Source organism: Candoia aspera, chromosome 1, assembly GCF_035149785.1.
Source record: "Candoia aspera isolate rCanAsp1 chromosome 1, rCanAsp1.hap2, whole genome shotgun sequence".
Taxonomy (NCBI): Eukaryota; Metazoa; Chordata; class Lepidosauria; order Squamata; family Boidae; genus Candoia; species Candoia aspera.
Genome location: NC_086153.1, coordinates 129,397,683 through 129,418,264, shown reverse-complemented (window position 1 = coordinate 129,418,264; position 20,582 = coordinate 129,397,683). Strand labels below are relative to the sequence as shown.

Here is a 20,582-nt window from a genome sequence, read left to right as displayed (position 1 = left end):
AGAAGACGCTTAATCCTTGGGAGAAGAGCAATGACAAATCTCGATAAAATAGTTAAGAGCAGAGACGTCACACTGACAACAAAGGTCCGCATAGTTAAAGCAATGGTGTTCCCCGTAGTAACATATGGCTGCGAGAGCTGGACCATAAGGAAGGCTGAGCGAAGGAAGATCGATGCTTTTGAACTGTGGTGTTGGAGGAAAATTCTGAGAGTGCCTTGGACTGCCAGTCCATCCTCCAGGAAATCAAGCCAGACTGCTCACTGGAGGGAATGATATTAAAGGCAAAACTGAAATACTTTGGCCACATAATGAGAAGACAGGACACTCTGGAGAAGATGCTGATGCTAGGGAGAGTGGAGGGCAAAAGGAAGAGGGGCCGACCAAGGGCAAGGTGGATGGATGATATTCTAGAGGTGACGGACTCCTCCCTGGGGGAGCTGGGGGTGTTGACGACCGACAGGAAGCTCTGGCGTGGGCTGGTCCATGAAGTCACGAAGAGTCGGAAGCGACTAAACGAATAAACAACAACATAAAGCAGACAACTTCCCAATGACAGCTATTGCCAGCATATTATAGAAAAAGAAAAGAAAAACCCTACCATATATGAAAGCTTCATGATAAATCTGCTGTTTGATGATGGTGCTGATCTTACGGTAAAAATAAATGCTACTTTCCTAGATCCATCATAAATAATCTTCCTTTTTAAAGCTCCTTTGAAGCTTTATAATACATTGTATGATGATTGCATAAATGCACCTTAGAATATTCTGTTGTTAATGTTGACAAAGTTATGAATAAAACAGACTTCTTACATACTGTACGTCTGACCAGAACTCTACACACTGGAATATTATTCTGCCAACTATGTTTTTAAAATGGAACTGATCAGTCTGTTTTCTTTATCTTTTTTTTGTTGTTGTTTTGGTGACAAAATATATAGTTGTTTGTGCTAATAGGAAATTGGCATTTGGAGAACCTTCATAAAATACATGACAGTTTTTGGAGCCTGCTGGGGGAAAAGTGCTATTATATTGACTCAAATTGAAACCTGTGAGACAGCAGACTCATTTTCTAAAATAGATTTTTTTTCTTGTCTATTCAAATATTTTCCTTTCTGGGTTCAGAAAATTCATTCATTATCATTAGCATGCAATGTTATTTATTGATTTATTAACCAACTTCTTAAGTTTATAGGCTGTTCTGATCACAAATGATTGATGTACAACCCAACATATATAAATTGGATTAAAACAAAAAGTACAGAATAGTGGAGTCCTTGGACTCTACAGTTCACCCCTGAACTACATACATTCTCTTCTATTGAAAGTACAGAATAAAAATTACTAGCAAATCATGTATAATTCTAATCTGTTGATGCTTTGTTTAATTGCAGATTATTTAATGCTTATTACAGTTATTTTCTCATCTTTCTCTGATTCTTATGCCTAATTTATAAGGACACATTTTCTGAGATGCTGAGCAAATATCTACTCAATGAACTTTCATTTTAAGTCTGCTTATCAGTTTGGAAGAATGGGGGCTGCCTGGGTAAAAAAAGACTAATAATATTGGGAAAGGGTTTTAAAACATGTTTGATGCCCAAGATGGATAAGCTCCAGTAGTACCACTGGTTCTTATTTGTTAGGGTGTTCTTCCTAAGGTAGTTGCCTCAACTCTGCCTAATAGTAGGGCCAGTTCTGAGTAGTTACTTGAATTTGTTTTGTTTCAATGTCAGATGTCTATCAAACCAATCCTAGTCATAAGTAAAAAAGAATTATTTGTTTAAATAAGATTTGCCTGTAAATATATCCATTAAACTGAAGCAAATACAAAATACTGAAAAACAATAGCTAGGTTATTGGTCTTGAGTATGAGAAAATGAACAAATCTTCAGCTAGAAAGTGACCAAATGTATTAAGTTACATGATTCACTTTATTAATTAATAATTAATAACATTTCTATAGCCAATGACTTTGCAGACATCTCTTCTTCCTTGGAGCTTCAGTCATGTATATTTTATAGATTTGGTGGGAAGTGTTTTTTTATGTGGGAGATGGATACCAAAATCAACAGTAATGCTAAAACACATGGTTTGGGAGAGCAAAAGTTGGTAAAGAATGCTATTAATGGAATTAGGATTTTACTATACATAAAGTTTGCAAACAACAAATTAATATTTGTTTATTTACTTTATTAATGAATTTGAATGCTGCAGAACAGATCCATAACTGCCTTAAGATAAAGATCCATAACTGCCTTAACTTTTTTTTTCAATATGCATAAAAGTCAAGTCCTTTAATCTGCCATTTGTATAGAACTCTATTGTCTGACACATTGCAGATAAAGTAGCAAGAGGGGTGGTGGTGGAAAGTACTTGGTGAGGGGAGGAGCACCCAGTATGCCTTGACAGTTCTATTAGGAAAAAAAATGGGGCATATCAAAAACGCAGTTACATTTTTCAAGAAAAGTTTGCAAGGATTTAAAATATATTTTGCATACTTTTATGATGAATTGAGCAAAGAATTGATTACTGCTGAGAAGCTACTTCTGTAGGTACAAATACAGGCAGTCCTTGGTTAACAACCACTCATTCAATGACTGTTTGAAGTTGTGACAGCATTGAACAAGTGGTACTTAATGACCAGTCTTTGAAGTTCTGGCTGTCGCAATGCACCGCAGTCACGTGATTTTGGTTGTACATCAGGGTAAATCAGGTTGAACTAGAAGATCTCCAGACTCCCTTTGAATCCTAGCATTCTATGATTCTACAATTTAAAATAATGCTATTTTTGCAGCAATTTCGTAAAACATTTCATTCAGTTACTCCTATCAGCCACATAACAAAACCATGGAATTGCATGACATAAGCAAGAAAGATAGTTGTGTTAGTTCGTTGAAACAAACAGAAAGAGCCTTGTGATACTTCAAAAATAACAATTCCATGATAGTAATGTTAGTCTTTTCTGCAACACTATTTGTTACTTAGTGTACTGTCCTTGTTGTCAGCTGGCTAGCTTGCACTGCAATCCATGTCCGTCAGTTTGGAAGCCAGATTGGTGAGAACCAAGCCAAGTGCTTGAAAGAATTCATTTTTAGTGATTAAATATATATATATATATACACTTGTCGCAACCAACAGATCAACACTGAATTGATCTGAAAGAGCAGACCCTGCACCTGCGGGGAAAAACACTAGGAAGATCCTGATGTTTTGATTCAAGAATTCAGAAGTTAACTCAGTCACTCTTCTGTGTAAAGAAGAGAGCAATTATTCAATAATTGACCAATTTATTATGGTTGTATTAGAAGTTTGTTGTGGCAGATTCTGCCAATATTTAAGCAGGTTTTAAAAACTCATTTATTTCAGATCCATTTGTCATGAATTAGATATTTTATGTTTGTGCTTTTAAAATTAGTGAGGCATAGGAACAGTTGATAGTTTTATTTATATGTGTTTTAACTGCCCTCAACTTCAGATTATTTTATGATGCTCTTTGATTTAAATGCAATTCAGTTTTATTGTAGTTCATTGTTTATTTTTGTGTGAAGCATCTAAAGGATTATTTACAGGTATACAGTTGTAATCAAAATTATTCAATCCCCATTGCAAATCAGGTTGATTGCAAACAGCTGAAAGTCTGTACATTTTGACAATGAACAAATCAAACAAAAGCAATTGAAATAGCTCAACACAATGAGTGATTCAAGTGTATTCAAGATGTATTACAAAAAGCTGTAATATTTTAATATCAGTTATTGTTAATATGTAAAATGGTACAACAGCTTTCTTTTTCTTCCCTTACATAGGTTATTGCCATAGTTATGGATATATTTACAGATGTAGATATTTTCAAAGAAATTGTAGAAGCATCCACCAGAGGAATTTCAGTCTATCTTCTACTAGACGAATCAAACTTCAGCCATTTTCTTAAGATGACAGAGAAACAAGGTTGTCAAGTCCAAAGGCTCAGGGTAAGTATAGAAAGGTAATGTTTAGTATGTTGGCAGTACAAACAAAGGAATGAAAGCTTTACTTTCTCTTGCTTGATAAATTACAGATTACTAAAATATTAAAGATGCATATTTTATTTATACTATAGTTACAAACTCTAGCTCAAAACATTTATGAAGTACTGGTAGTCCTCAATTTATGACCATTCGTTCAGTGACATTTTGAAGTTACGATGGTGCTGAACGAATGGTGGTTACAACTTGTAATGATTGCCTGAACCCAAATAAAACGCTCAGACTCCAAATCAAAGTTTAGGTTCTGATTTTATTTAGAATAGAGTGCAAACAGAAAGAAAGCTGAGAATGAGAAAAGCGCGCCTAAAGTCAAACTAAATAGCCCCGCTTCAAACAACGTCCCACCCCCCTCTTCATTCATTACAACCCCACATTCCCAGGTGCTCCTAACGAGCTCTGCTGATCAACGGGCAGAAAGACCTTGACATTAAAGAGATAACCCAAACACATTCCTCCATGGCTGAGGCAAACAGAACTTTCTATACAAGTTTTATCAGCAGCACCCTCCCAGCCAGGAACGCGCGTCAGCACTCTGGCATGCGAACCGTTATGATGTTCAGCAACATTGAAACAGGGAACATGACAAACTGGTCCTCAGTGTTTTGGCTGTCCCAGCACTGCAATCATGTGATAGTGATCTGGCCACCTGGCAGCCTGTTTGCACTTAGAACTGGTTGCCAAACACCCCGCGATCACACGATTGCCATTTGCAACCTTTCTTGCTGGCTTCCCCAGAAAATCAATGGGGAAGCCAGCAGGGAAGGTTGCAAGTCACTGGGGTAAGTCTCCCCCACCTGCACACCTTCCCCAGTCCCTCTGTGCTCGCACCAGCCATTCACACATCCTCACTGTGCCTTCCGCGCACCCCCAACCTGCGCGGTGCCTCATGCACCCCCACACACCCTCCCCAATCCCATGTGGCGCCTCTCGCGCACCCCCATGCACCCTCCCTGACCCACACAGCACCTCTTGCACACTCTCCTTGACCCATGCAATGTCTCGCACATCCCCTCGTACCTTTGCACACCCTCCCCGACCCACACAGTACCTCTTGTACACTTGCCCTAACCTGCGCAGCACCTTTTGTGCACTTCCTCACACCCGTGCAGACCCACCCCCATGCACCCACCCCCTTACTTCCTCCCCCACCTGGCAGCAGTCATCTGCCTGCCTGCTGGCCTGGGACTTTCAACTTCCTGCTGGCTTCCCCACTGACTTTGGTTGTGGGAAGCTGGCAGGAAGTTGCCTCACCTAACGACCATGGGATTCAGTTAACGACAGCAACTGGGACTGCAGGTACTGCTGTCGCTAAATGATGCAGTTGTGCTTTATGACCTCATCCCTTAGTGATGGAAATTCTGGTCCCAATTGTTGTTGTAAATCTAGGATTACCTGTAGTTTCATTTGTTTTTTTCCTAACCCAGTAGATACATTCTTCTCCAATACTTCCTTTCTTCCACTCTCAGTCTAATGATCTCACTTATTTTCAGCTGAACTGTATGCCTTAATGTACTGTTTTATAAGCTGTGCGAACCTGTTTCAATCTCTAGAAGTTGCTTTAGAGCATGTGGGATTTCAGGCATAGCACCTTTCTGCAACACCATAAATATAATGGCATGTGGGAATGACCTTGAAAGACAGGGGAAGCGATGCTGCCTAGGGAATGATCAAATAAAAGGGCGAGGAGCCTGCAGCTGCATAACGGAAAAAGAAGAAAACTTAGAAAGGATCCACCCTAATTTATCAAGCTGTAAAAAGAGATGGTAGGTGATTTGTACTTTCAGACTTGCAAGATTCTGTAAATGTAGCCTTATAATAAAGTAGATTTAGCTCAAGTTGTCGTGTTTCCTGTCTGGTGAACCTGGGAGGCTGACAATAAAGCATGGCATCTTTCCATGATACCACATAGTTGTTACTTAAAGGCAACGTAGATAGGTGCTACGTTGTACTCCCACACACTCTGATGCACTTTTTAGAGATTGAATCTGAAACACTGCACAGCCTTAAAGTGTTGGGTGAAAGTTTGCGTACAGACAAAAATTGCAAACCTTTCTTTGTCCGGTTTAAGATACTATAAGTTATGGTCTGCTGTGAACTAGAAAACAGTGAAAAAAAACCCATACGACAAGGGGAAGAAGGGGGAAAGAAACCATGGGAACAAGACTTGTTAACAGTATGGTTTGGCTTTATATTAAAACTAAGACTTATGTGGGTGGATGTGCTTGAGTGTGATTTTATTTCTAAAAAACAGTTCTAAAACAGTTCATTTACAGAATGTTTTCAGACTAAGCTGAGGAATCTGAGAATCCAAATATTTTGGCAAGTAATAACATGCTAGCTTTATATGTGCATTAGTTGCCTAATAGTGGTTCATACAAAGATAATGAGGTTTTAAGTACATGACTTGTATTATTACATTATAGATTATATTGGTGAGATGATTATGACTGGAAGTAGTGTGTTTCCACATTACTGTGATGTTGTTAAGTTCTAGCATTTTCTCCCAGTGAAAAGATTACAGTGCTCCACTAGGGAGGAAGAGTAATACCACTAGTGGGAGTAGTAATAATATTTATGTTACTATAATCATATTTCAGAAGTAAATCCTATTGACATCAGTGAGGTTATGCTCACAAAAATGTCCATGGAGGTAAAATAATCCTGAGAACATTTACGCGAATATATTCTCATTCGATTCAGTAATGCTTATTTCTAAGCATGTATGTGCTCGTTATTTTATGCCCTCCTAAAGTTGATAACATGTCTCCTGTGTTATATAATTATATTATTTAAAAGCTAAACATTCCTAAAGGAAATATTCCAGTTCATGTTACATACTGAATGCGTAGTGGCCAATATCACCTCAACTGTTGTTTTCCAAAGTATGGTGAGAATAAGATTAAAAGTGATACACAGAAGATAATTTATATTCTACTTTGGAGTATTCCTTTGGAGTGAGCAGGTAGTCTCACATGTGGTGAATGATGGCTGGGCAAACCTATCAGATTATGGAACTTTTTTAAAAAAAAAATCCATCACAGCCTGAGACATACATTCTTCTCCTACTATGAGCTCCTCTGTTGTTTATGCTCTGTTGCAAGTCGGTCTGTTTTGTTGCTTTGCTATGCAAAGTTAGAATTTTGACTGCCTTATGCAAGGCTTTAGTGAAATGCCTGGAAAGTTATGGAATCAGCTTCCTGAGGAGGTGTAAGTTTGTTATTTTTCTGTACTGACATTTGGAAGGGACAAAAGTACACTTCTCCCAAAAAAACTTTCAATTAGTTTTGTTTTTTGGCTTTTGTTGCCATTGTTGTGGTTGTTCACTTTTATATTATTATAGTTATTTTTATCTGAGGTGTCACAAAGGAACTTTAGAACTGTTAAAATAAATTATAATAAATACCACATGTGGAAACTCACTAAAAGGACCAACAGTCCCTGAAAACCTCCACGAAATGGTTCTAGCTAAAATATGTATGCTATTTGTCTGTGTGGACTGTCCCAACAGTCAAAGGATTATACCACCACTGTCTTAGCGAGAAAGAGGAATGAATATATTAGGTTGGTAGAGAAGTAGGAATGGTGATAAAATGTCCTCTTCATGATAGAAGGGGCTTGTGAAAATTACCATTGCTGTTGCTTTATCATCATGTTTGGGGAAGGAGTGGCAGAAACCAAATTTTTTATGGAATGGGTAAACAAAAAAATCCACTGGTGTTGCCACTATACAGCCATTGCATTCTAGGATATCCTTGTAATAAACTACCGTGTGGATGAGTGGGAAGAAATACTTGTCCAAAGACCATTGAATCTGTGATCCCAGATCTTAATGGCAGCTGTAACTGAGACCATTGGGTTTGTTTGATTTCTGAGTTTCCAGAATTCGATCCAGATTTTGGTGGGAGATAGTTTAGGTTCAAGCGGCTGTGGGGGCTTCTTAATTAGTAACTGCTGAAGCCTACAATTTCCAATGGACTTTGAACATCGGGGGGAGATGAGCAGTGATAAATTTGATTGATTGATTGATAAATAAACAAACCTGTCATACTCTTACTACTTGCTGCTGCCTGTTCAACTGATCTCTTTTAACTGAATGAGGAATGGTAGGCATAAACAGGAGTAGCAGCAGCCTTCTCACTTTGCCTTTTCCCTCAGTAGATTGAGCCTAAAAATACAGGGCAACGAAATGTCAGCCTATGAAGAGAAGTTGAAGATACTCAAGCAAAGAAGCCTTCTGAAGAAAACTTGTCCACTAGAATAATTAGAGGGGGCGAGTCTTCCTCCCCCTTCAATATTGTCTTCCACCCATGTGAATCACTGCAGGTCCCGATGTTATTAATTTAATAACTCTGAACAAATACAGTGAGTTAAACTCCTTCATTAAAGAATATCAGTGATGAGATTTAACACTGTTTGGCTAAAACATCAGGTATATTTTAGCATCTTAACTCAGAAGAAAGTATCTCATTATGTCCAAATAGAAAAACAATATGTCTCCCACTTGTGAGAAAGGTATTTTATTAATGCCTATATTTCTGCTTGTACATTATGTCTACAGACAGACAAACTACATCTTATTGAGTGCGAGTGTAATATGGTGGTATTATTACAATGAAATGGAACAACTGTGCTTACACAGGATGTTCCCCTTTTTTTAATAGGTGATAAACATGTTTGGCTCATTTTACCCTTATAAATAACTTGTATTTACTACTTACCACAAACAGCTATAATGGATTAGAGTGTATTAAGGTGATTTCTAATTGCCAAATATTTGGGTGGAACCAATAAATTAAGATTACTTGTTATGTGAATCATCTATTTTATTTTAAAGGTTTATATATCCACATTGCTTCTAAAGTGGTTTATAAAGGACAAAATAAAGGTACAGAATGCAGGAAAACATAGCAGGAATAAGAGCAGTAAGACACTGAGAAGACTAAAAGAAGAAAGGTGTTTTTGGCTGTTCACACCTCACTACATTCTCTGGGAGAGAATTCAGTATGCGGGATGTCACTAATAAAAAAGATCTCTTTGATAACCACTTCTAATAGTTCAGATGGGGGTGACATACAGAGGAAAGCCTCCAAATGTTACCTCAATGCACCATCAAGTTGGAGTTGGTACATTCATTTTGTCAGGTACACAGGCTCTAAGTCATGAAAAAAACGAGCACCAGAGGTTTAAATTGTGCCAGGAAACAGGGTCAACCTGGTATGCATTACTGAAACCTGCTTGGGGGCAGAGTTCCCCTCTTGGAAATATGCCCACTTGGGCTTTGTGTGTGGCACCAGCTGGAGCTGGGGTAGTAGAGTGGCTGTTACCCAAGAGACTCAGGTAACTACCAAGAGCACTGCCATGCAGATAACTGGGTATGAGTCTTTGTAAAGTTGCACTTTAGGAATCAGATGGGTTTGCTGCTGCTGTTCCAGCTGCTCTGCTGCATAGCTGCTTCCCTACCTAAGCTGCTCAATGCTGTGGCCAAGTTGGCAGTGGATTTTCCTAGACTTATGGTACTAGGGAATTTCAACTTCACTTCTTTGGGCTCAGAACCAGAGGCAATGTAGGAATTCATGGCTGCCATGGTAACCATGGACTTGATCCAAGTTATTGGCCCAGTTCTGTCTCAGTTGCGACCCTCAAAACTGGGGGTCACACATTAAGAACTGAGTTTTGTCTCAATGTGATTTGGAGTTGGGGTGTTACTGTCAGTCCCTTTTGATGGACAAATCACTCCTTGGAGTTTTCTTTGGCTACTCCCCACTTCAGGAAAAATGGGCTTATTACATCAGTCTGCCCCAGGCACTTGATGGACCCAGATGGGTTCTAGAGGAAACTTGGAGTTGTTCCTGAAACTCTGCTGCATGACTTGACTGAGGCCTTAGTCCCTGCTTGGAAGGAGTGGATGATAGCAGCCTTGGATTGAATGCACCTGTGCAGACACTGTGTGGGTGGGTGGGTGGATTCTGGAGGTCTCCATGGTTTTCAAAGGAATTCCAAGAGATGAAACAGCAGAAGAGATGCCCAAAGTGTCCCTGGAGGAAGACAAAGAGTGAATTCAACCAAGCACACACAGCCTTCACTAAGGAGTACCTTGTGGCAATAAAAGCAGCAGAATGTATTTATTTTTCCATTCTTATTGCATCTGCAGATCACTGACTGGCAGCCTTCTTTAAGGTGACTTGGTCCCTCCTGGGTAAGGAGGAGCCAGGGGAACCTTTGCAGTGTCACTGTGAAGATGAATCTGTTGAATAAAATCACTCAGAGTTGGGCTCTGCCTGTCCGGGTCCCATGAAGTTGTCTGAGAAATGGTCTTGCTTGGTTAACTGGGAAGCCTTTCAGCCTCTTAGGACACAGTCATAGGGGTTCAGAGTTCTGTCACCTGTGTTCTAGATTCTTGTTCCTCTAGGTTGATTAAGGCCTCCCAGAAAATGACATGTAGATAAATAGATGTGATGGTGAATGCTTCTTTGAGTGAGAGGATGTTCTACCTGCTTTGAAGGAAGTGGTAGTTTGCCCTCTCCTCAAGAATTATTGTCCATTCTTCATGGCCAATTTCAGTTGGTGTTAATGGGAGGGAAGGGTAGATTGAGCTGGTAGCCCCTCACTTACGGAGTACTGCAGGGCTTGACACTCTCACCTGTTTCACATCTACATGAAACCACTATGTGAGGTCAACCATCGGTTTGGGGTCAGATATCAACATGATACCCAATTATGCATTTCTGCCCTGGGCCACCCAAGTGATGCTGGCTAAGACCCATCCCAGTGTCTAGAGGCTGTGCAGGTCTGGACCCTGGAGGACCCTGAAGGAAGTACATTATCTAGATTCTTTTCGGTGAGGTTTCAAGCTGGGTTATAGTACTGAGATGGCATTGGTCATACTTTTTGTTGACCTGTGATGGCCTTGGAAGAGGGATCGTGTATCCATCTTTACAGAATAAGTGTCATTCCTCACAGATGGAAAGTTAGATAAAAGGGTTAGAAGGAATCACAGTTGATTTATACTATCAAGATTACTCTGTGATGCCCTGGCAGCTGGATGTCTGACATCTGTCTGACAGAATAATTTATATATGGAAATCACTTTCTGTATGCACATACTGTAATGCTGGCTAAATGAATATTAAACTAATTTGTGCTTGCAATAAGAACTTAGAAGCATCTAATAATACTTGCATACTCCTGAACTCGCTCACTGGGCAAAACTTTTTACTGAACCCATTCAGAGATGTCGCAGTGAAAGAAAATATATGCCTAAGTGTGCAGTGTGTAATGAAGTCTTAAAATTCAATTTATGCATACTTGCTTAATACTAAGCCTTTGGGGAATTACTTCTAAGTAAATACACTTTGCATTGGGATGTAACTTAAGTAATACAACATTTTAGATTTTTTATATTACTTACTGCCTTTTTTTGCAGAACATGAGAGTACGTACTGTAAAAGGACAAGATTATTTCTCCAAATCGGGAGCAAAATTTCATGGAAAAATGGAACAAAAGTTTCTTCTTGTTGATTGTAAGAAAGTTATGTATGGTACCTATAGGTAAGAATCTATGCACTTGTGTATCTTCAGTATAAATGAAAATACTGTGTTTCTGTTATTCTGCTTGGGGTTTATACAACTTCTGTCAGTTAAAAGCTACACAACCTATAGTATAGCATGTTCAGGACAAGGACAGGATCTATTTGGGATGTAGGTTTCAGGACTTAAAGATTGTAATGAGTGAATTAGTGGCCTTTGTCAGGGGAAGGAAGGGGGGTCAGATTGATGAAAGAAGCATTGCCATGTCACAGTGCAAGCCCTGCCCCCTTTTTACATGCTTTATAACATCACACATGTGTTTGCAGTATACCTCAGTGCTGCTTTCATCTCTGTGATAAAAGAAGGAAGATCCCGTGGATGCTGCTGAGCTGTACCAGTAGCATCCCATAACTCCTTCCTCCCCTCACCCCAAAGACAGACAAGCTGAAAATGTGACTCTTCCCCACTCCAGTAATATCATCCACACCTATGCCCACTTGGCCCTAAGAGGCAGGGGGAGCGGGCGAGAGAAGGAAGAATTGAAAACACAGACTCGTGACATGTTTTTCCACCCGTAGTTCAATTTTTTACACAGCTATGATGAAGTTTACTGTGTATTTTGGGGCAAGTTGTCTTTTTGCCTAACATAATATCTCTATTTTATAGATGGTAATTCATAGATAGTAATGGTGACACCTAATTAATATCTGCAAATCTAATAGGCATTGTTTAGAAAGCTCAGAGTGGCTGTCCTGGGACATTTTACTCTCCAGTGGCAGAACTGATCAAGTGCATTTTGCTTCAGTGGTGCTGTAGCATTGGATATCCCCACCTTATTTGTTTAATCCTGTATTTGTCATCTGGAGCTATTTGGAAGAAGAAAGTTTATACACATAAGGAGCAAACTATAAATGAATAATGTATATGGTACCTTTGAGTTGGTCTTGACTTCTGGCAACTGCTTGGACAAGTCCCTGCAGTTTTTTGGCAACATTTTTAGAGGTGGTTTGCCATTGCCTTCTTCCTAGGGCTGAGAGAAAGTACTGGCCCAAAGTCATCCAGCTGGTGTGTGTGTGTTTTCATTTATACTCTGCTCTTTAATTAGAATGCTTCCCAGAACATTGCACAGATTAATCAAAATAAAACTGTCTCTGCCCCCTCAGGTTCCCAGTCTAATGAGAAAAAGGGATAAAAAGGAAAAAAAAAAACAGGAAAAATCAGACCTTCCTGTTGCTTAATTCCATTGTTCCATGTCCTGCATTCTGAAACAAAAGAAGACAGGTCTTAACTTTCTATGTAATAGTGTTTCTGGTATTTCAAGAGTGCTTTTATATCCCTTCCATTGTCCTAGCTCAAGGCCAAACATACCCATTCCTTCCATCTGTAATGCAGCTAGTTCTGTACCTCTCAAAGGAATTTATTATCTTTGTAATACTGTAGGAGGATCCTTTGATAATACTTTTGTGCAATTGGAAACAATTAGAACTAAAAAAGCAGTAAATTATATAAATGTATATCAATATTATATCAGTATATATTATTATATATTATATCAATATCACACCCCCAAGATTAGATTGGTCCTAACTCTGCTCACCTTTTTGGAAACCTTGAAGACCTGGGTATGTTCCTTGGCATGGGGGTTAAGTAGTTAATGAGGTTGTTGTTTGATTTGTTGTAGATTGTTTTTCACTTTGGCGGTCATTATATATATTGTAGTTTTTATGTTCCCAATGTATTTTTATACGTTGTTAGCCACCCATATCTCTACAGAGGGGTGGGCAGCCATATAAATCAAAAACCCAGACAAAATAAGTACATTGCAGAATTTCTTCAGATCTGTGATTCCTAATTTGCTGCTGCTTTTGTAACATTTTTATATAGCAGAGAAGCAGTAGCATCTGGGGGGATCAAAAAAGTCAGTATAGCTGTCACAAACATGTGATCAAAACCTTACCCTTTTTGTATTTGAACTGATGTTGCACACATGTACAAAGTGGTGGGGCTTCAGTCTCACAGGCATGACTGTCATCTTGACTTGTATGACCTCTACCTCTCCATGCTGCTGCAGAGAAGATAAGGTGAACAAGATTTCCTTACCTTAAGATTTTTGCATATAATATTAAGGCTGAGCAAGCTTCAAAAAATGATGTGCAAATAGTGCTTTCAGACTTCAAGCCTTCAGTTTCTATAAAGGGTTGACTGTTTTAATTAGTGATAAAGAGATGCTGTGCTCAGGCTTGCATGCAAGTCCTACTATTGCCTAGTTGATGCATCAGAGTTGGATTGTAAAAAATATGACAGTTTTTGGTTTGCAGTGCTAACTATATCAAATATATATGCTAAAGCAATTATTTTTAGGATTCTGTCTCACAGCTAAATTATAGAAGTAATGCTGGAACAATTTATACACTGTTAAATAATGCAGGCAAATTAATTGTAGAACAGATTCTTTTTGGTTAGACATACCCTAACAAAATGCCAATGTTTTAAAAATAATAGAGCTTCCTTTTGGACAATATTATTGATGCTTTGGCGATAACTAATTATCTATCCCATGTACTCTTGATAGTTCTTTAGCGTACTTAAAGTAGATTATCTTTGAATGATCATTATATCCATTGTATAGTCCACATTGTTATCAACATGAAATTATTGTTCATATTCATTTTAACATCTGAACAATATTTTAGCCTCTTGGTTTATCAGGAATATCTTTTTGCTAATGCAGTTTTCAGATAGCTATTTTGGGTTCTTTCATAACTTCCCTTTGGAGATTTTGACCTCCGAATGTAGTACCTACAAAACAAAAACCTGTCACATGTATCACAGAAGTTTTTACCTGTTTCTGATTTAAATGGTTAATTATTCCTTTCTTTCTTTTTTAACTTTCAGCTTTATGTGGTCATTTGAAAAAGCCAATCTCAGTATGGTCCAGATAATCACAGGACAACTTGTTGAATCGTTTGATGAAGAATTTAGGACATTGTATGCCCGTTCTTCTGTTCCCAGTTCATTTGCTCCAGAATTAGTTAGAATCAATAGCTGCCGAGCACTCTGGGAAAATGGAGCTTACCAGCATTCACGTTCTTCTTTAGCTTCAATTTCTAGTCAGCGTAACCTTTCTGGGCGGCAAGACAAAATTCACAATTTAGATCCCATCTTTCTGAAAACACGAGGTACTGCTAGGTATGGAATAAATGAAAATGACAAGTTCAGTACAAGAAATCAACTATTTCATAAAACACAGTTTGCTCCAGGTTTTCACATGCAGAATAGAATACAGCAATATCAGCCCAATGAAGTAAATGAACATTGGAAAAGACACAGTTATGCAGGGGAGAAACCAGAAAGGACTCCTTATTTGATGTTGAATAGAGCAACTAATCGAGCGAATAATCCACCACATGTTTGGAAAGTACCATCTGATAGTCTCAGTATTGTATCTTCATTGCACGGAAGCTGTACAAATCTCAAAGTGCCCCAGCAGAGCTTAGCTGATCGATTTCCACAGCCAAAGCTCAATACTGTAGACAGGAACTCGATTGTACGGCGGTCTTTCAATGGAACTGACAGCCATATTCGTTTTCTCCAGCAGAGAATGCCAACACTTGAACGCACCACAAAATCTTTTCTACGTAACTGGCGCATTGAATCATATTTAAATGATCAGTCAGATTTTCCAGCAGATTCAAATGGTTCAGGGATAGGTGATAGGGGTGAGAGTTATGATGCGGCAGATAATATCAAAGCCCACGCCCTTTATGCGCATTCTCGGCTTCGCTCCTCATTTGTTTTCAAGCCAACATTGCCAGAACAGAAAGAAGTAAACAGCTGTGCAAGTTCTTCCAATTCAACTATCATGGGTTCTGAGGGCAGTGAAACACCTAAAGCAACACCCAATCATATTCCTAAACAGGAAGATGAAATTGGTAATACTAAGGTAGAACTGAACACTAATGTCCCACTGGAGCCTGATATAGTGAAAAATTATAACTTGCAGATTTCAGAAAATGTAAAACCAAGTGTCACACCGCCTACTGCTAAGGAGAAACCTTATCTATATTCGTCTCTAAACAGAGGCAGACCAGGAGAATTCCAAAAGAATCATCAAAATGAAAATATATTGAAAAGGCGAAGTTTTCCTATGTTTGATCATTCAAAATCTATTATGAATCATGGAGAGAGCAAAGAGGCATCCAGTTATGTCTATAGTACATTAAATAGGAATAGATTGAGGCATCCAACAGCTAGGAAGCCACCTCCGGAGGACAGCTTTAAAAACTCTAAAAGTTTGCACAGTGTGGCAAATCACGTGTCAGATGAGAATAAAAACCACGAAGTCGAACCAGAAGGCTCACCCACTACCAAGGCTGTTTCTGCAGATGCACTAGTTGAATCTAGCAAAGAAGAGCCTAATAAAGATGCCTCATTAAAGAAAGAGAATAAGAATTCCCCAAGTTTCCTGAAAAAGGGATCACAGAAACTAAGGTCATTGTTGAACCTTACACCAGAAAAGAAGGAAAATTTGTCCAAAAACAAAACTCCTGCTTTCTATAGAATGTGTAGCAGTTCTGACACCTTGACATCAGAATGTGATGAAAATCAAAAGCCCAAAATCTCTGAAACCAAGCTAGATTGTTCTCCAAGAAGGAAAAGAACCTCCTCATCGAATTCACAGGGGAGCCTACATAAGAGTAAAGAAGATGTTGCCATAAGGCCTAAATCCCCCAAATCCCCTAAGCCTCCCAAATCTCCCAAGCCCCCAAAGTCTCCAAAAGCTCCATCTGATGAACATGCTAAAAGAGGTCCTACTGTGAAGCCCTTGGAAAGTATCCTGTTAGAAGTACCTCCAGGCGACCCATCTGCTCCCAGATTTAACACAGAACAAATTCAGTACCAAGATGTCAGGGAGCTGCCCACAAATGCGAGCCGTGACCGAGTAGCCCTGCCCGCTCCTGCAGCAACTCCTCCCCAAAGGATCACTGCCCCGAGCTCCCGCCTGTCCGGCATGAAGCCTCACGAGGACCTAATAAGGCCTCGCTTGTATGAAAGGCGGGTTTACAGTCGCTTTGAACCGTTCTGCAAAATGGAAAAATCGGCTCAGCCAATGAGCCACACAGCCAAAGCTGGTGCTCAGTTGCCAGAGATAAACAACACGGCCACCCATAATAATTATGGAAGGAGCAATCAAGTGGCCAGTTACAATCCTGGTTTATATCATCCATTGCATCCAAATGAAAACAAGTTTCGAGGAATTATGCAGAAGTTTGGGAATCTTTTGCATAAAAACAAGTGAAACCTCAACATGGGATCTTTTAAAAACCGTTCAGTGTTGTAAATACGTAACAGATTAGACTGTTGGGCAGCTTTCATAAAGCTTAACTATATTTACTGCAGAACACTGCCATATGTGTATATAATAATCATTCCAAAACATTGGCTTGATGGAAGTTTTGGAATTGGGTTTTTATGTATTTGTATATTGAATTTGAGATGTGCTCAGATTCACCTTGATGTGGCATATTTTAAAAATCATACAGTAATAAAAATATGGCATAACCAAAGAAAATATTTGAACTCCAGTCACAAAAAGACAATATTTCAGGATATTTCCTTCTTTTTTCATAATAAATGCTCATTTGTTACACATCACACAGCCTATCTGCTTTTCAGTTTTGCCTTCTCTAGAGGAAATAGGTTCTTTGACATTGCACATGGTATGTTTTTTATATTGGAAGTGCAAAAATTCTCTTACATATCTCCAATTTTCAATAGCAGCCACATGTAGATCATGTGCAAACTCACCAATTATGGCTTAGCATTATTTATGAATCAGGCCACCGTAACCTTTTTAACAAACTGTTAAAAAAAATCTGCCGTAAGATTTTATGTGAACACTGCTGATATGGGGGCTCAGGAAATTCTCTTGGGCTTGCCATTTTACCTCTCCCCTTACATGAGTATTCTCTGTTTCCTGATTTTCTCCAACAATAGTTTCCAGTTGCCAAATTGGGAACTAATCGCTTCTAATGCCTCATAACATGGCCTGCAAGTTTTCAAACAAGTTAACGACAATTGGCCATTTTGCAAATCACTCAACTAGCGTTACGGAAGATAGGAAGTTAGGAAATCCACGTGCAGAGAAGGTAACTTCCAACTCATCTCTAAATGAGATTCTTAGGCATAGAGGATTGTTTTATTAAACCTGAATATGGCCGCAACATATTTAATTACTCTCATTACCTTTTCAGTATTTTATGTAGTCAAAGGCAGAATTGTTTTATCTTGCACAACCCCACAGTCTCAAAATGCACATGCAGCTTCTAACGGGTGACCCAAGACCTCTGTCCTCTCTTAATCCCCTAGTGATGCTATTGCTGCTGTCAGATTCTTGAAAAGTCCTGGTTTTAGAAGATCTCCCAAGCACAGAGTTTTCTTTGCTTCTATAATGATACGGCTTTATGATCACCGAGCCTTGCAAAAATAGGGTGTTTTAGGAAATGAGTCTTTTAATTTAAAGCGTGTGAATAGAATCCTGTAAGGATAGAAGCCAAGCCAGAATGCTGGATGCTTTGGCAACGTAAGTGCACATTAATAATTCAACTCCCCTGAGGCTTTTGTATGTGCCTGTGTCCATGTATGTGAATGTCAAATTCAGTGGAATTAAATTCTGAGTAAATCTTACACATTTAAATGTTTGCAGACAGCTGAGTTACAGCAGAGATTGTAATCACAAGGTCCGCTGATGAGTTAGTTGAAACAAAAACCTTATTTTTAAAATGACATACTGCACTTTTGCACTGAGGCATTAAATACAGGGTCTTCAATACCTCAAAGTTTAAACATTAACAACGTACGTATTGTTTACATAAATATATTTTTGCATTAAAGTATTTTCTTCAATACTATGCCAACCACACTGATAACTAGAAGTTCCTCTGAAGTTCAAAAGCACTGGGAGAAAAATCCCCGTTTATATTTCTGATACTTTCCCTTAAATTTAAAAAAAGCCAGTGTTCTCTCCATAAGTGGTATGTTGCTAACCATTCACTTGTTAATCTCCTAGACCAGTGTAAGTCCGATAGGATTGCATTATTTTCAAAATTCCCTAATAAATTTTATGCTAACTTAAAAGATCTTTTTGTTTTGTTTTTCTTTTTACAATGATTCAAATGCCAAAAGAGACTTTTCTGTTTATAAAACAAGAACCAAACCAGATGGAGTTAACCTTGTTTAGTATACCATTACAGCATATCATTACAGTGGACATACAGTAGGAAAGCTGTTAAAGAACCACAAGTGAAATCCTAATAAATGCAAATGAAAAATGTTTCATTGCCTTCTTTTAAAAAAAAAATGAATACAAAGGACAGAAATTACAGCTGTTTTGTGACAGGAAGAAGATGCATAGTTGCTGGCATCCTTATTTTCTTAAGACCTTTCAGCGGCTTTTGATGGCCTGCATCCTAGGCCTGTTAAGAGAGATGTTGGGTAATGACCAGGTGTCTGGAGGCTGTCATCTGAGTGGAAAAAGAGCCCCACTCAAATAAGAGCAGCTATCGATTCAGGGGGCAGTTGATTCCAGGCTTGCACCATATTTGACCTTTGATGAGGTTATGCTCAACCAGAAAGAGCAGGTTCACAATCTGGGCCTCCTCGACTTGTGCTCCTGCTCAGAGAGCAGGTAGAGATCACAGCTAGGGGGACTTTTGCACAGCTATGACTGGTGTGATGGTTGCAGCCTTACCTGAAGCAGGATGCACTGAAGACAGTTGCTCATGCCTTGTCATCTCTAGATTACCATAATGTGCTTTATAGGGGACTGCACTTGAAGACCACCTGGAAACTTCAGATGGTCCAGAATGCAGCAACACATGTTCTCAGTGGTCAGTCGTGATATTGCCATAGAGGTACTTACTTTAACAACCACAATTGGGACTGGCAACTTGGTCGCGAAGCGGTTGTTAAATGAAACCAAAGATTGTTAAGTGAAACCTTGACTGTGCTTATGATCCTACTTCAGCTTTGCTTTGCTTTACAGACCATGTGAGGATTGGTTGTAAAGTTCCTTTTACATCACAGTTGTAAATGTGAATGGTTGCTAAATGAAGCAGTTGCTAAATGAGGACTAGCTGATTTATACCTCTGCTGCAGGATCTGCTCTGGTTCCCAATAGTGCACTTCAGGGTGTTGGTTTCAGCCATATAAAAGCCTTACACGACTCAGGAACAGGGTATCTTAGAGACTGCCTTTCCCCAATAGTTTCTGTGCATCCTTTCCACTTACCAGGAGGCCTGAGTGTGGGCACTTTCTGTAGCAGCTCCTCTCCTCTGGAACAGCTTGAAGCAAGGGGGTGGGGGCCGCCCTCCTGGCTTTCTGGAAGCAGGTGAAAAATGCTCTTCCAGAAAGCCTTTGGGGATTAATTATAACCAGTGTCACCATATTGAACAATTTCAGCTTGCTATTTTTTTATTATTTGGAAATTAGGTTTTGGATTTTATTATTTTAAGTAATAATACTGATTTTTATATTGTATTTTTGAACTTAAGTTCTGTAAGGCGCCTGGAGTCCATTAAGTTTGGCTGTAGACATTACATTAATAAATCATAATAAACAGATAAATAGGTTACTAGGATTTGGTGGCAGAAGATGTCATCCCCAGCCAAATTACACTGTTGTATGAAGCAGGGAATAAGGGTGTTCTGTGAATCAATTTGTTTGATTTGTCATGATTTGAAGCATTTTTACCCCTGAGAATAATGCTGTTACTTTGTTCACAGTATTATTAATGAAACTCTGCTTTTCATCCCTTGCATAATTTTAGAGGCTTATTATTGAAGAACCCTCTATTAAAAGATCTGCTAGTAAAGGTAAAGGTTTCCCTTGACATTAAGTCCAGTCGTGTCTGACTCTTGGGGGCGGTGCTCATCTCCGTTTCAAAGCCGAAGAGCCAGCGTTTGTCCGTAGACACTTCCGTGGTCATGTGGCCGGCATGACTAAATGGACGCCGTTACCTGCCTGCCAA

At 39.1% G+C, this 20,582-nt stretch overlaps 1 protein-coding gene across 1 annotated transcript in view; it reads left to right on the top strand.

The window, feature by feature from the left end:
• The window catches only part of FAM83B (family with sequence similarity 83 member B), a 51,095-nt gene extending 33,995 nt beyond the window's left edge, over positions 1-17,100 (top strand). Inside the window, exons 3-5 of the mRNA XM_063313534.1 lie at positions 3,809-3,973; positions 11,451-11,575; positions 14,450-17,100. Coding sequence (XP_063169604.1) covers positions 3,809-3,973; positions 11,451-11,575; positions 14,450-16,853 — 2,694 coding nt within the window. The 3' untranslated portion in view covers positions 16,854-17,100. The remainder of the gene's footprint in view (positions 1-3,808; positions 3,974-11,450; positions 11,576-14,449) is intronic.
• Positions 17,101-20,582: the final 3,482 nt, after the last annotated feature.